The sequence below is a fragment of the Camelus dromedarius genome, chromosome 26, assembly GCF_036321535.1.
Source record: "Camelus dromedarius isolate mCamDro1 chromosome 26, mCamDro1.pat, whole genome shotgun sequence".
Taxonomy (NCBI): Eukaryota; Metazoa; Chordata; class Mammalia; order Artiodactyla; family Camelidae; genus Camelus; species Camelus dromedarius.
In genome coordinates this window covers 409,001-426,447 of record NC_087461.1, presented here as the reverse complement: position 1 = coordinate 426,447, position 17,447 = coordinate 409,001, and the positions used below count along the sequence as shown (strand labels likewise).

The window sequence follows — 17,447 nt, the reverse complement described above, 5'->3', positions numbered from 1 at the left end:
TTTGAATGGGCCATGCTCTCCTGTGTCTTTGTATGCCTTTTGTTTTTGCTGGTGCTACTAAAAATGACATTTGAGTATTATAAAGTGATTACCCTGGAAGTCAGACTCCCTGATTTTCCTAGGGCTTGCTAGGTTTTTGGTTGTTAGACATTGTCTATTTGTTTTAAGACTTTCCCAAACTGCTAATGTGTATGCTGAAGTCTTTGATCCTCAGCTGTGTTCAGCTAGTGTTTTGACAGAGATTTCCTGGAATTCCAGGAAGTAAGAACATGAACAAAAACATAGGTGGAGGACGGAGATACAGAAAGAGTGACAGAGACAGAGACAGAGAGATAGAGAGTCAAAGAGATGCAGAGACAGACAGACAGACCTCTAACAATCTTTGAAAATTGGTTCTGTGCCAGGACTCTTGTTCAACTATTAGCCGTGCTTGTAAAGAACAAGCCCAAGGTGAACATTTAGGGTCTCCTCAGGTCTTTTCTGAGCATGCATCTTGCCTGGGCATTTGCACTGTGTTCTAAATTCCTCCATATGCACAGCTGCACTTAAATGAGGACATTGAATGAGGAATTGCCCCAAATGTCTGTGTGTTGATAGTCCGACTTGTAGTGTTTTCAAGCAGTATCTGCTGGTTTTTCAGTGTTTCTTCGGGAGGATGCAAACTTGGTTCTGCCTACTCCACCATTTTACTGATGTCACTTTCCAGCTTTATTTTGATTGGCATTTTCATACCATATGATTTCCATTCTTCTACCCTTAAACTTACTATATCAATATATTGGAAGTTAATTTCTTGTAGGCAGCATATGGTTAGGTCATTTTTTCCTATATTCTAAAAATTTCTGTCTTTTAATTGGTGTACTTAGGTGATTTATGTTTAATGTCATTATTGATATGCTTGGATTTAGGTCAAGATTTTATTAGTTGTTTTCTGCTTGTTCCTTCTGGTTTCTGTTCCTGTTTTCCCCTTCCCTGCTTTCTTGTTTCTTATTTGAACATTTTAATATTTATTTTATCCAGTGTGGTTTTATCTCTTTGTATAGTTTCCTCTCCTTAAGGAATGCTCTAGGGACTAGAATACACATATTTAACTTTCACAGTCAAGCTGTAACAACCATTTTACCACTTCAAATGGAATGTGGAACCCTCATCACCATGTAGGTTTCTTTACCCCTTCCACCCTTTATGCTGCAGTTGTTTTATATATTACATCTATACACTGAGAAACCAATCAGACAATGTTTTAATTTTTGCTTTCAACTGCCAAACATACTGCCAAGGACTCAAGAGGAGAACAGTCTGTAATATTTGCCCAGATGTTCCAAGGTTCTTTATAGTTTCATTTTCCTTCTGTCTAAAGAAACTCCCTTTAAAATTTATTTTGTAACAGACCTATTGGCAATGAATTCTCTTAATTTTGCTTCCTCTGGGAATATGGTTATTTCATCTTGGTTCTTGAAGGATATTTTTCACTGGATATAGAATTCTGAGTTGACTGTTCTTTTCTTCCAGGATTTAAAAAAAAAAATGCTTCACTTTCTTCTGGCCTCCATGGTTTCTGATGAGAAATCTGCACTCATTTGAATCTGCGTTCCCCTGTGAGTAATGTGTCATTTTACTTTGGTTGCTTTCAAAGTTTTTTTGTCTTTAGTTTTCAGCTGTGTAATTATGCTGTGGTTGAGCGTGTGTTTCTTTAGACTTCTCTTATTTGGTGTTCACTGAGTCTCTTAAAACTCAAAAGACATGGAAGTTTTTGTCTTTTGTCAAATGTCAGAATTTTCCAGCCACTGTTCTTCAAATGCCTTTTCTGCACCACACTCTTTCATCTCTCCTGGGACTCTGGTGGCATAAATGTTAGACATTTTGATGTTGCCACGTAAGTCCCTGAAAATGTCATTTTCTTTTCAATCTCTTCACTCCACTGTTCAGATTGAATAGTTTCTATTGATCCTTCTTCAGCTGCACTGTCTTCTTCCTCCCATCATTTCCACTCTGCTATTGAGACTGTCTTAAATTTTCCATGACTGTACTTTTCAGTTATAAATTTTCCATTTAGTTTTTAACTATGTCTTCTACTTCTTTTCTCTCACTTTCTGTGTTTTCTTTCAAGAGCATTGACTCTTATTTCCTGGAGTATTTTTATTGCTTTAAAGTCTTGTCAAGTAATACCAACACCTGTGTCATCTCAGCATCATTGTCTGTTGATTGTCACCCCCCCATCCAACTTGAGATTTTACTGGTTCTTATGTCCAGTAATTTTGGATTGTATCATGGATAATTTGAATATCATGTTATGGGACTCTAGGTCCTCTTTAAATCCTATGGAAGTTGTATATATGTTTAAGGTCGGATCTATGCACGCACACTTCAAGGGTGATCCCAGATGCTCATAAACAACTTTATGGATTCACTTTCCTGAGATCCTACTTCTCCACAAGTTCCCTGGTACTTTTCAAGCTCCCTGAAGCTCCCTACTTCAATTCCTCAGCCAGAAACTGGGGCTTCACCTACCTTCCTCTGCTTATGCTTCATGCAGCTGATCATGTGTCCAGGCCCAACCGACCAGAGGAGAGAGAAAGCAAGCAGTGATACATGCTTCCCTCTTTCCACCACAGCTCCTCCAAGTGGAGAGGGTGGTTCTGCTCCCTCCAGTTTCTAGCTCCTGTGGGCAGACCTTGATCATTGTTGTTGCACATGCTGCTACTACAATGTAGCTTAGAGACTGGGATGGGCATGAATGGATGGAAGGAAAAATGGGAGATTTCTGAGTGTTAGGAGATCCTTTCCCATTACTCAGCCCAGAACTGGGCAGCCTCTTCTGGAGCCTCTGTCCCGTACTCTGTGCTCAGGATTTTACACTACACTGAGTCTAGGCTAGATCACACTGAAGGAAAAATACGGTAAACTCACTGCTAGTTTGGTGATATTTCAAACTCTGCTCTTCTCCAGTCTGCCTGCTACTGTTTATCTTCAGGGACCTCAATTATTTGCTCCACGCATTGTATTCAGGTTTTGTTTTTTATACGTAAGGCTGCATGTAGTGGAGAGACAAGGAGCAATGTGCTTACTCCGTTAAAAGAGAAACCTGTATTTTACACTTGTAACTTTTCACATTCTAATTACAGTTGCTATTTTAATAAATCACATAAAATGTAGAAATCTTGCAATTATAGGTCCATACTTCTCCCACCCCACATTCTTTATGCTATAGATGTAAAATATATTTTATCTATACACATTATGAACTCCACAAAGTATGTTATAGTGTTTGCTTTAAATAGTCATATGTAGTATAAATAAATTAAAGGCAAATAAAACATATTTGTATTTGGCCAGATAAGTACCATTTCTTATGCTCTTCGTTCACTTCTGACAGTCCAAGTTTCCATCTGACATCAACTCCTTTCATTCTGAAGCACTTACTTTCACATTGCTTGTGGTATTAGTTTGCTGGTAACAAAGTATTTTCTGTTATATGAGAAGGTATTTTGTTTTGATTCTTTTTTAACACTTTATATTTTGGAGTAGTTTAAGGTTTACATTAATATTGAGAGGAAGGTACAGAAATTTCCACAAACCCCCTGACGCCACACCTACATGGTCCCTCCCATTACAAACACCACTCACCAGAGTGGGACTTTTAATGCAGGTGTGTGTTTACCAAGGATGCACCTCCACAGACACGTCACAATCACCCAGAGGTCAAAGTTTACCTTGGGGTTCACTCTGGTGTCATATGTTCTATGTGTTTGGACAGATGTATTGTGACGTGTGTCCACAATTATAGTATCTTACAGAGTAGTGTCACTGCCCTAAAAGTCCCTTGTGTTCCACCTACTCACCCCTGTCCATGCCCAGTCCTTGGAAACCACTGATATTTTTACTTTCTCCATAGTTATACCTTTTCCAGAATGTCATAAATTTGAAACCATACAGTCCGTAATTTTCCAGATTGGCTTCTTTCACTTAGTAATATACACTTACAGTGTCCTGAGGTCTTTTCATGGCTGGATAGCACATTTGTTTTTAGCACTCAATAGTATTCAACGTCTGTATGTGCCATGGTTTATTTATCCACTCACCTACTATAGGACATCTTGGTGGCTTCCAAGTTTGGGCTGTTATAAACAAAGCTGCTACAAATCCATGTGCAGGTTTTTGTGTGGACATATATTTTCAACTCCTTTGGGTAAATACCATGGGGTATAATTGCTGGATCACATGGCAAGAGTGTGTTCAGTTTTGTAAGAAACCGCCAAATTGTCTTCCAAAGTGGCTGTACGAGTTTTGGCAATTATGAATAAAGCTGCTATAGATCCATGTGCAGGTTTTTGTGAGGACGTAAGTTTTCAACTGATCTGGGTAAATACCAGGGAGCACAATTGCTGGATCGTATGGTAAGAAAGAGTATGTTTAGTTTTGTAGTAAACTGCCAAATTGTCTTCCAAAGTGGCTGCACCATTTTGCATTCCCACCAGCAACGAGTGAGGGTTGTGTTGCTCCCCATACTTGTCAGCATTTGGTGTTGTCAGTGTTCTGGATTTTGGGACGTTCTAAAAGGTACATAGTGTTATGTCATTTTAATTTGCATTTCTCTGATGACGTATGATGTGGAGCATGTTTTCATATGCTTATTTGCTGTTTGAGTATCTTCTTTGATGAGATGTCTCCTCAGGTCTTTGACCCACTTCTGTTTGTTTTCTTATTGTTGAGTTTTAAGGGTTCTTGTATATTTTGAACAAGAGTCCTTTATTAGATACGTCTTTCACAAATATTTTCTCCCAGTCTGTGGCTTGTCTTCTAATTCTCTTGTTATTGTCTTTCACAAAGCAGTTTTAAATTTCAATGAAGTCCAGCTTATCAATTATTGCTTTGATATATCGTGTCGTTGGTGTTGTATCAAAAAAGGCATCACCTTCAAAAAAGGCATCACCATCCCCAGGGTCACCTAGGTTCTCTCCCTTGTTACCTTCTGGGAATTTTATAGTTTTGCCTTTTACATGGAGGTCTATGATCCCTTTGAGTTACTTTTTAATGAAAGGTGTAAGACTGGTGTCTAGATTAAAATTTTTGAGTGTGTACGTCCACAGTATTTCAGCACCACTTGTTGAAGACACTGTCTTCACTGCTTGTGTCGCCTTGCTCCTTCATCAAAGGTGGGCTGACTGTATTCATGTGGGTCTACTCCTGGCTCTCCATTCTGCTCCGTCGACCTATCTGTCTACTCTTTCACCAACATTACACTGTTTTGATTATTGTAGCTTTATAATAAATCTTGAAGTCTGGTGACGTCAGTCCTACAACTTTGTTCTTCTCCTTCAGCAATGTGCTGTCCTTTCTGGGTCTCTATAAAATTTAGAATTAGTTTGTTGATATTCACAAAATAACCTGCTGGTATTTTGATTGGGATTGATTGAATCTGTAGATCAAGCTGGGGAAAACTGACATCCTGACAATATTGCATCTTCCTATCCATGAACATGGAATATTTTCTGCTTAGTTCTTTGATTTATTCATCAGAGTGTTATGGTTATAAATTTCATTGTATTTGTACCTAAGTATTTCAGTTTGGGTGTTTCTAATGTAAATTTTTTTTTTTTTAATTTCAGGTTTCACTTGTTCATTGTTGACATACAGGAAAACAATTGACTTTTTAAAAAAATATTTATTTATCATTTAATTATTTTATTTTGGTAGGGGGAGGTAATTAGGTTTGTTTACTTTTAGTGGAGGTTCTGGGGATTGAACCCAGGACCTCGTGCATGCTAAGCATGTGCTCTACCACTTGAGCCACACCCTTCCCCCTACAACTGACTTTTGCATATTAGCCTTGTATCTTACAGTGTTGCTACAATCACTTATTACTTCCAGGAGATTCTTCATTGTTGTTGATCCTTTTGGACTGTCTTTCTATGTAGACAGTCATGCCATCTGCAAACAAAGACAGTTTTATTTTTTCCTTCCCAAACTGTGTATCTTTCCTTTCCTTTCCTTTTCTCGACTTGCTACATTTGCAAGGATTTTCAGTATGATGTAGAAGAGTAGTGGAAGGGGACATCCTTGCCTTGTACCTGAGCTTAGTGGGAAAGCTTCAAGTTTCTCACCATTAAGTATGACATTAGCCATAGGTTTTTTTTATAGAGAGCCTTTATCAAGTCAAGAAAGTTTCCCTCTATTCTTAGTTTACTGAGAGTTTTTATCATGAATGGGTGTTGGATTTTGTCAAATTCTTTTCCTGTATCCATTGATCTGACCAATGATTTTTCTTTTTAAGACTATTCATGTGCTAGATTACATTAATTGATTTGTGAGTAGTGGACCAGTCTTGCATACCTGAGATAAATCCCACTGGGTTGTGGTATATAATCTTTTAAATCATGTTTTTATTCAATTTGCTAACATTTTGTTGAGGATTTTGCATTTATCTCTCTCTCTCTCTCTCTCTCTCTCACACACACACACACACACACACACACACACACACACACACTAATGAGAACATCAAAGGCATTCTTCATTCCAGTGTTTCTGATCTCTAGTGTTTCTTTTTGGCTTTTTCTTAGGATTTCCATCTCTCTGCTTACATCGCCCATCTGTTCTTGCATGCTGTCTACTTTATCCAATTTGAACCCCATGGCATGTTAATCATAGTTATTTTAAATTCCCAGTCTGATAATTCTAACATCCTGCCATGTCTGGTTCTGATGTTTGCTCTGTTTCTTCCAATTGTGTGTTTTTGCCTTTGTCTCATAGTTTTTTCTTGGTGTCTGAACAAATTGTACTGATTAACAGGAACTGCTGCAGATAGGCTGCTGGTGATGTGGTGGTGAGGCGTGGGGGGAGAGGAAGCGTTCTGTAGTCCTATGCTTGGGTCTAGATCCTTTAGTGAAGCCTGTGCCTCTGGGCTGTGAACTTCACAAGTGTTTCTCCCTCTTTGTCCTCCTGTAGGTGGGACAGGATGGGTAGAGTAGACTGGAGTGCGTTTCCCCTTCCCTAGGTCAGTTAGGCTCTGATGATACTCCAGCAGGTTAGTCTCAGATTAACTAGTTTTCCCTGAGGGCGGGCCTTGTTAAGGGAACATGGTGCTCTTGAGTATTTTAAAGTGGTTCTTTCCCCCTTTCTCTGCTGGAGACCTGAGGGGAGCTCCCTCAGATACTCACCAGGGGAGCCTGGTAGAGATCCTGGGGATAAAGCTCACAAAGTGTGGAGTCCCTATGGTTGGGTCCCCACAGAGCCTCCAGGAATTCATCAATTACATTCAGGTTTTCCTACCCTCATTGTTCCCCATGGTGTTGTCTGCCCTGGGTTCCTGCTCAGTAACTGTGATTCTCTGTGCTGGTACGTCTCTCCAGTCTTGGGGGCAGCGGTTTGCCCAGTGTTATTTCCTCTCTTTCAGATTCAAGAACAGTTGCTGATTTTTCATTCTGTTCGGTTTTTTACTTTTCGTTAAGACAGAGTGGCGAATTTGAAGAGGAGCTTGAAATCGGAAGTTCCCAGCTGCCTATTTGCAAAAATAAACTTAACTTTGCCTTGATTCTTGAAGGATATTTTCACTAGAGAATTCTGGGTCAACAGCTTCCTTTTTCCTGGCCTCATTCACATTTGAGGAAACATCAGCCAATAACTGAATTATCATCCCCGTATTTAATGTGTTATGTTTTTCCGTCCTTTCACAAGTTAGTCTCCAGTTCAGCTTCAGTAGTTTGACTGTGAAGAGCCTCAGGATGACCTTCTTATATTTGTCCAGCTTGGCTGTACTGAACATCTTAAATCTGTAAAGTTATGTCTTTTATAAGATGAAAAAATTCAGCCATTGTTTCCTCAAATACTTTCCCCGTCCCATTCTTTCTCTTCTCCTTCTTGGTCTTCAGTTGTACACGTGCGAGACTGTTTGATCTCACCTAATAGGTCCCTCAGGATTCCATCTTTTTTAAATCAATCCTTATGCTCTTGGTTCTTGTCACTGTGTCATTTCTGTTTATTGATCGAGTTTTGCTTATTCTTTCTCCTGTCAACTCCATTTGGCTGTTAAGTCCGTCCAGTAAATTTTTTATTTAAGTTTTTTCAGTTCTAGAAATTTTCTTTTGGTTCCTTTTTTGTCATTTCCGTTTCTCAGTGAACATGTTTTATTTCACTGATGATAGTTATAATATCTACTTTAAAATCTTTGCCTGTTAGTTACAAATCTGAGTCATCTCAGGCTTGATATCAATTTATTTTCTGTTCTCTGGAGGATGAGTTCCACTTCCCTGAGTTTTCTGTTTGTTTGTAAGATAATTTTGGAAATTGTGGACATTCAAAACATTAAGCTGTGAAGACTCAGGCTTCTGCTCCTTTCCTCTGTTGGTTCTCAGGTTTAGAAGACAGCTGTCCTGTGGGGCTGCAGAACCTGCCTTGCTCAGATCTTTGCTCCTGAGTGGTTGTTCTCAGAGTCTGCCCCACATGTGTGTAGCTCAGAGACAGACAGGACTTGGGGATCCCCTCTCTGGATTTCCCTTATAGGAGTCTCTCCCTCGCTCCCTCTGGAGGTCATGGTCTCTGGATTCTGCTGTCTGATTATCCATGCCTTCACCACCAGCCCCTGTGGGGCCCTGTGCACGAGGCCTATCGTGTCTGGTCCTGTCTAAGAGCTACAGAGATAGGCACTGACCTATACAAGTGCTCTTCTCTGGGGTGGACACCCCTGAATCCATGGGCTTCTCTGGACCTGCAGGCAGCTGCCTTTGTGTGATGTCTGGATGTTGTAGTTGTTCCCTGCAAGTGTGTGGTCCAGCAGTCATGAATATTAGTATTTTTAGTCATTATTAGAAATGGAGGGCCTTCCTTATCTCATAAAAATACTGTGTAGTTGTCACATATGCCATTCACCCTTTTCTTTAAACTTTTCAAAGACTTTCATTTTTTTAGATCCTGTCAAAAATGGTAGCACACACATCTCTCTCTTTCCACGTTTTCTAATTTATCATTGTTGCTAGTGTATATAGGCCTGTTACTGAAATCTAAAACTTGAATTTATGTGCAGCCACTTTTCCAAGAATTTAACTTTAATTTTATTTCTTTTTAATTTCCAGAGGGGTAATTGTAGCTTCTGTAAATAATGACTGTACCTTTATCATTTTTATTTCTCTTACTGGAATAGCCTGTCTTCTTGGTTGAACCCTTGGCTGGCATCCCACTGCCCGTCCCGGGGTCCTGCCGACCTTCCTGAGGATGGGGCAATGTTTTCAGGAGGCTGAACAGAGCTGACCTGAGAGCCCTCTTTTCTTCCACAACTGGACTCATCAGTTCAACCAAAATAACCAAGAAGAGTGTCTGCCCAATAGAAAGCTTTGGAAGATTTTAGGCAAAAAACAGTAAGAAAGGCTTTGTTAAAAACACCTGCTGAGTCTAGAAAGGTGGGGTTGATTTCTAGTATTAGATTTTTTTGTTTTGTTAAGGACAAAGTGGAACCGTGTTTCATTTTTTAATTCTCCAAAGTACAATGGAAATAATCTAATTTTTTCTTGGCTGAAACTGGAAAGTAAAGCAGAGAATTAAAGAAATTATGAAGATTATTCATATCAAAATTTGCCCTGGGAATATCCAGATAATTGAGTGCAAAGTAAAGATTTTATTTGCTTGAATTACCTGTTTTATCCTCCATTTCAACTTTATGAATAAAATAGTGGTCTAGGAAAGGAAAATTGAGACCTTGCTTTTTTGAAGAAAATATTAAAATATTTTCTTAAAATGAGACCAATGGAGAAATGGAAAAAGCATATGCAGAGGCGATTCACAGAAGAAATGCAAATAGCCAGTGTACGTATGGAAATGGACACGCCCCACTGCTGGCGCAGGAAGTAAAATGAAAGCCATGATTAATGTAGTATTTTGCCTCCCAGGTTAGCATAGAGTTTTAAAATTGATAACATCCAATGTTAGTAAGCCTGTGGTGAAATAAAGGTTCTCATCTGATGTTGGAAGGACGGTCAGTGAGCTCCCACTCTTTGGAGGGTGTGGCTGGTGGGTAGCTCAGACGTCCTCAGTTCTGCACCCCTCCCTAAATCAGCCCCTTGCCTCACGACCTGGTGGTTCCCTCCCATCCTGAGTCCAGGCTCAGCCCTGTGACTTGCAGCAGCCCCTGGGGTGTTCGCAGAGTGCAAGCAGGGACATGAAAGGCATGTGCCTCTCTCTCTGCCCCCTCCCCGTACTGGGGGAATGTACCAGGAGAACGTGCCGGGCTGCTCTGCTGGAGGACAGGACATGTCTGAGCAGAGCAGAGGACCCTACCTCCCAGCCAGGGCCGCCCCGCATCCCCTACTCAGCCTGAATGCAGACACACAGGTGGGCCAGCCAAGACCAGCAGCGCAAGGAGGGGTCACAGGATCAAGAGGCAGTCGTTATTAGATTATTAAATGTAAGGCTTGTGAGGTTTGGTTATGCAGCATTGCTGGAGAAGGAGATAACTGAATCAGAAGGCAATAGGCCTAACACATCAAGATTTTTAAAATGCATAACCCTCAACCCAGCAATTATATTTCTGGGAAAAAAACAGAAGAACTGATGGCTTTGCAAGACATCCATGAAGGCATTATTTGTTACAGGAAAATTGTTTAGCTATTCTAAATTTTTATCAGTAGGAAATGATTAAATAAATTATGTCTTACTAAGAGAACATCATGTAGCTATTCAAAAGAATAAAGTGGATTTATATAAGTTGGTATGGAAAAATGTTTAATATCTTAAGTAAAAAAATGTTGCCAAGAAGTAAGCATAATATAATAACATATAAAAAATACAATTGTAAAATTATAGAGAAATGGAAAGAAAAAAACATCTGTAAATTCTGAGAAGCTGTATTTAGGGGAGTGACTTTTAATAATGACCATGAGTTACTATTACACTTAAAAGCAAATAAGACAAATAACTATTTTTTTCCCAGTTGATTTGTAAGTTTATTTCCAATCTTACTGAATATAGTTGACCTCCAGCACTGTGTAAGTTTACGATGTACAGCACAATGACTTAACACAAATATGTTACGAAATGGTTATCACAGTTAATTTATTCAACATCCATTTCCTCGTATAGTTACAAACACCCTTGTGATGAGAACGTTTAGGATCTTCTCTTTTAACATCTTTCATATATAACACACCACACTGTGCACTACACTCCTCGTATTTAATTCACCTTATTACTGGATATTTGTACATTTTGACCAACTTCCTCCAAACTCCCCTCGCCCCCAGCCTCCACCTCTGATAACCACAAATCCGATTTCTGCTTCCATAAGCTTTTTTACTTCCACATAGAAGTGAGATCATGCAGTATTTGCCATTCTCTGTCTGACTTACTTCACTGAGCATAATACCCTCAAGGTCCATCTGTGTTGTCACAAATGGCAAGATTTGGCTCCTTTCATGACCAAATAATATTCCATTGCATGTATCTACCACATCTCTGTCCAGTCATCTGTCCGTTCCACTCCCCGTGGACGTCGCAGTTTGTGACAATGTCCCAGAAAATTACAGAGGGTCCTGGTCTAGTCAAAGCAGCACACTGAGCCCTTCTCTGCACTGCAGGGATGGGATCTTCAGGAAAAGGCCCATCTCAGTGAGCCACTCCCACCTGCACCCCTGTCCTGTGGGACCCCTCCTGCCCACATCGGGACAAGCCAGTGGGACCCCTGACCTGGGGCAGGGCTCATGCTCCATCTTGGACTTCTGGTGTCCAGACACGTGGGGAGAAGCCCAGGCTGGTCTTCCAGAGACATGTGGGCCCACGACAGCCAGAGCCAACCTCAGGCCAGGAACAAACCGAAGCTCAGATTACCCGTCATGGAGTCAGGGCCAGTGAGGAGGTGGCCCTGCCCAGTGGCAGACGGGGCTCAGTCCTTCCGTGATCTGCACACGGTGCCCACTGGGCTACGCTTGAGGACTCTGTATTTCCATCTCTTTATTTGTTTCCACAAAATGCCACTCTTACTTCTGTGGTACTGAGGGTGAAACACTTAAAAGAAGTTTATTTCTGATCACAATAGAAAAGCTTCCCCTGCTTTTTAACATAAAAATGATTGTGACATTTGAGTGGAAGTTCAGAGAATGAATTCAAGCCTCTGTAAACTTATGGGTGAAGATAATCTCTTTCAGCGACTGCTGATGCTGGTGCCGTGGACGGACAGGGTCCAGCCCACATCTTCTCGAACCACCAGCAAGCGTCCTCCATCTGCGCTGTCTGATAATTTCTCCACTCAGACCTGCACGTCTGTGAGCCAGTGACAAAAAGGCAGTCCTGAATTTCACTCCTACACCCTGGTCCTTTTGCTCTCTGCTTCCCAGGTACCTAAGGGGAGCACCACCGAGACAGGATGTAGGCCAGATCTCTGCAGCCGCTTCCAGACGTGTAATTACCGGTGACGGTGATGGTCAAAGCTGCCAAGACGTTCTGGAGTCTCGCCTGTCCACTTCCTGGGAAGTTTGGATACTGGAATGAGTCGTTCTGGCATCCCTGCTGGCTAACACCTAGGTATTGGTGCAGTCGGTGGACAGTGTGCTGTCTGGGGTGTAAACTGCTCACACAGAGGTTCTCCGCAGATGGGGTTTTGAGTGATACAATCCACTGCATGTACTTCAGAGAGTCTCCTTCCTGTCTCTCTCTTTGTTAAAGTAACAATGACTTTGGGCCCAGACTGAAGGTCTGTCTTCCCCTGTAGTGGAAAGAGTGGTGCTTTACCGCAGCTGATACGTACAGCGTGCCCTCCACAAAATGCAACAGAGGTTCAGATCATCTTGTCTTTCTTTATTCAAAGAACATTGAAAATTGCAAATGTTATAAACACTAAACCCTGAAATTGAAAAGAGCTAAAATTTAGCGGCTTGTTGACGAAAAGCAGGCTCAGCCGGAAGTTCTCTCTCCCCTTGCAGCACGTGAGCTTGTGTGCGGTCACAGGCTTTGCTGGTGCTTCTGATTTGTTCAGCAGGGCTCCTGATTCTTGTTCTGTTCCTCTTAGATGTGCATCTTGAAGACATTTGTTGTAAGACTTTCCTCGGGTCAGACAGATGGAAAACTAAGTTTCTATTTCACTCATTTAAAAAGGACACTGAGTCTTGTGCTCACTCAAGAAGTGTTTAAATGTGAGCTTGAGTTTGTTTCGTGGCTGGGGCCCACCTGGGTGGAATGTGCGACCGACTGTGAAGCCGCCCCTTCCTCTAGGGTACAGCTGATTTGTTTGGTAGAGAAGGAAGAAAGTCCCCCCCCCCGCCACCCCGCGAGGATTATCCGACGTGACGGACAAGGGTAGCTGAGGTTCTGCTGTCTGACGATGTCCTTGGGCTGAATGTTCCTGCTGAATGGAAATGGAATGAAAAGACTGCATTTGGGGGAAGAGTGTGCCACAAAAGCACCAAGAATCTGTGGCAGCAGGACCTCTGGGGTCAGTTACTGGCGGAAAACGAGAAGGTTCGGGGGAGGCAGGGCAACACAGCCGACCGTCCCGGAGCGGTGAGGTCAGCCTTGTGGGGGACATGCCCACGTCAAGATGAGCCCCTTGCCTGCTGAACCCCTGCGGGCTCCCAGGAGAGCACCATGGCTGCGCACCAAGCAGAGGAGGCAGGGAGACAGGCTGTCCCCCGGAGTCGGCTGACGACTTGCTCTGAGGGGCACTGGGCCTGCTGAGGTCTCGGAAGCCTTTCAGGATTAACGCTGGTCTCACACAAATGATCTCAGAAAACAGGAAAGGAAGAAACACGCCCTGGCTGGTTGTATGAGACTGGCACAAACTTGATACGGAAACCAGACAAGGATGTAACCAGAAAGGAAGATTCCATGATGACCGTGGATACAGAACTCCTACCCCAAAATGTTAGCAAACTGGACTCAGTGAATGAAGAGAAAACGCCTCATCATCAAGATGGGCGTGTTTTAGAAGTAGATTATCAGCAGAAAATCAGTCAATAAATTTACTGTGTTGACAATTCAATGAGGAAAACAGTACAACCACCTCCGGAGGCTCACGAAAAGCGTTTGGTGGAGTTCACCCTGCATTTGTAATTTTTAAGAACGCACACTTATTAGCAAACTAAGAACAGACAGGGACTCCCTTATCTGATAAAGGAGCCCTGGAAGGCTTGCGGCGAGCACCGTACTCCGTGGTGAGATGCAGAGAGTTTGCCGGACAGTGAACAGAGGACGGGCAACACCCCCTCCACCCACTGCCTCTGCTGGGAGTCTCAGCCAGGGCAGTAAGTACTGGAAGAAACAAACATCATGAAGAATGTGAAATTAAGTTATGGTTATTCACAGGTGACTGTGCACGTAGAAAAGCCAGAGCAACCTGTGGACAAGTCACTAGAACTAATGAGTGCGCTTTGCCTTGTTGAATATACTACACGTTGCATATTGTGTTGCATTGTATTTCTATAGTCAAGAAAGAAACAAAAAATGAACACTTGTAAAATATACCATTAGAGTAGCACCAGACACGTCACTCAGAAGTCTAACAGTAGAACTTTACAGGGAGAACGACTAAACTTTACCGTGAGACGTTATAAGAGTCAAAAGAAATGGCGAAGTAAGAATGCCCGTGAGCTGGTGGACACAACACCATAGTCCAGAGTCTCCCTCTTTGATGCGTGTTTCCAAGTAGCCTCAGTCACTCTTCCATCAGGTTTCTGTTCACTTTATTCTTTAGTGTAGCTTGATAAGCTTCCTCTAGGATATGGGTGGGACTGCGAAGCACCCAAGAGGCTGGGACCCCCTTGAATGAGGCAGGAAGATTGCTGTGTCAACATCACCCCTGCCGCTGAGTCACCACAGTGTGTCAGGACAGAAAACCTGGAAATGGATTCCTGTGTCCCGGACGCATGGCGGGTAAAGCTTGGGAGAGGCTGTGCCCAGCTCGGTGGGCAGGGACAGGATTTCTCCATAAATGGGATTGGGACAGTTGAGTAACCAAACAGTGGAGGAGGAGGAGAAAGGAAGTGGAGGAGGAAGGAAGGGAGGAAAGAAATCAGACCCCTTACGAACAACATACACAAAAATTAATAGAGAAGCAGAAGACTGAAATGTAAATTTCAACATCTGGAATGGAACTTGGAGTCAGACAATGGATTTCTTTCCCCTTAAGAATGTGCCCTATTTCCCTGGCTCTTCACGTGCTGAGTGGTTTGGGATTGTATCCTGGTCGGGTGGAAGGTAGCCTCTCCCAGTCAGAGTTCTCTGTTTCTCTCCTTGGTGGTGTTTCCTTTGAGTGGTAAATGTTTTCTTGGCTGGGACGGAGCGCAGACAGTCTCAGTCCATTCAGATCTCTTGTCTTCAGGGGACTTCAGCTGTTGCGCGTGTGGTCGGTGGGCAGTCCGTCACGAGGGGGGCAGCATGTGGGACCCGTGGTCTGTCTCTCTCTCACGTGGGGTTTCACCACTCTCTTCAGCATCCAGACCGCATCTCAGCTTCATGTCTCTGGTCCTCATGCCAAAAAGACTCCAAGTTATTCCCTGGGGATGCTCTCCACACGTTTCACTGCACTTGCTGTGCAGAGCACACCGTGTCCCAGGCTGAAAGCGCTGGGAAGAGGCGCTGATCACGTAGCTCCCCATCCCCTCCTCCCTCTGGCCTCCCTCTGGTCCCTTCAGGTAGCTGCTTCTTGCTCTTGTGGTGCATCAGGTTGTAGCTGTCCTCTCCGGGGGAAGGGAGCTCACCCCGCAGGGTCCCACCCTAGCAGGATGGAAAAATGAACTGAAGATTATCTACTCGGTGTGATTCTATTCTGCCATGAAAATAAATGAATGCTAGATACAGATAACAACACGGGTGAATCATACAAACACCATATCGAGGAGAGAAACCAAGTCCCAAAAACATACATACAGTGTGATTCAATTTACATAAAATTCAAAGGCAGACAACACTAAACTGCATGTGATCTGGGAGGCACACACGTGTCGTAAAACTCTAAGGAAAAGCAAGACGCGATCACTGAAGCGAGTCAGATACACCAGGGTGGGGGGTGCGGGAAGGGGGCAGGTGGGAACCTTCTCCCTCCTGCTCCAGTGGCGGTCACAGGGGCCGGATTCACCATGACAGGTTGCACTGCACACACAGTCGTCAGTATACCCTTGCGAACGTCACCGTGATAACACTGAAAGAGAGCAAGGACGTTATGTTCCAGTGTTAAAGTCGGGGGCCGAATTATCGAGCGTTTAGTTCAGAGGTGGTAAGGAGAGCACCTGTGGACTGTCTCCCCTGCTCTGCTCCCCTGGGGGCCTCAGCAAGCAGGGAGGCGGCGGTTGGTCCCTGAGGGTTGCTAAGCCGCCGCTGGGCCACATGTGCCTCCTCTGGGCTCCGGGGGTGGGCATGGGGATCGGACAGAGAAACGGAGTGGCCTGAGTTTTCTCAACAAACCTGATGAGCTTCCCAGCTGCTCCGAGACAGCGGCCTGGGTGGAGGGGCCGAGCTGCATGGGATGCTCTGCCGTTTCGCTGCAGACTGCCTGAGAGGCGTGTCACCTGACCTGACGTTCTTCCGTTTCTTTAAAATGTCATTGGTTTGTTGGTTTAGAAAGACTCTAGGGTCCTTCCAGCTGGAATCTCTGCCCGTATGGTGTTCCCGCTTCCACGTTCGGCATGAAGATGCTCCACAGCTTCAGAAATTTGGCAAAATGCAATTCAGTGGCTGTGCATCTAAACTGCTATATCCTAATTCCACCAACTATTTAAAAATAGAGCAATAAGAAAAAGCCAGCTAGGATCTGGAGACCTATGAAACAATCCTTTTCACTTTTCTAATGGTGTTTATTCAAAGAGAAGAATGTATTTTAATAGCTGTTGAACTGGATTCTTGCAGAGCCCAAGATATCATCCTGGTAATAAGTTAGGCATGTAAGAAACTGTATTAACCCCCACAGTCCGTAATCCAGAGCAAACTGAAGTGACAACTTGACGCTCCGTGCTGTTGGCCGTGTGATCTTCATTCCCCCTCTGCTCACCAGCTGTTAAGTGTTCCCTCCAGATTCACTCCTGGATCACTGGTCTGCTGTCTCTGCAGGAACCAGCAGAGTAACCCATCCTTCCCCGAGGCTTCAGTTACCACTTAGATGCTAATTACTCTTTAGCTTTTATCTCTACTTCTAAGGGCCAGCATCTAATGCTGGATTTGTATCTCCACAACCTGCTGAAATGTTTGGTTTCTCAAACTCTTCATGCTTCAGATTTAAAGTATCATGTCTCAGAAACCCACTTCTCCTAGTTTCTTCTGGATCTTGGTGGTTAGCACCATCGGTAGTCACAGGAGGGGTCACAGTGATGCAGACTGGTTGGAACCAGGGCTTTAAATTTAGTTTGGAAACCAACTAAGGACTCAGGACCAGAAAGAGCCAGGGAGTGAGTGAAAATCATGGAGGTTCAGGACTGCTGTGGAAGCCGGGTCCTCCATCAGTGGTGGGCAGGGCAGAGGTGGGGAGGAGTGACCTC

The 17,447-nt window shown here is 43.2% G+C and overlaps 1 protein-coding gene across 1 annotated transcript in view; it reads left to right on the top strand.

Annotated features, from left to right (window-relative positions):
* The first annotated feature begins 1,534 nt into the window (after positions 1-1,534).
* DIP2C (disco interacting protein 2 homolog C) overlaps positions 1,535-17,447 on the top strand; it is a 274,349-nt gene continuing 258,436 nt past the window's right edge. The window contains exon 1 of the mRNA XM_064479267.1: positions 1,535-1,598. Within this exon, the coding sequence (XP_064335337.1) occupies positions 1,562-1,598 (37 nt within the window). The 5' untranslated portion in view covers positions 1,535-1,561. The remainder of the gene's footprint in view (positions 1,599-17,447) is intronic.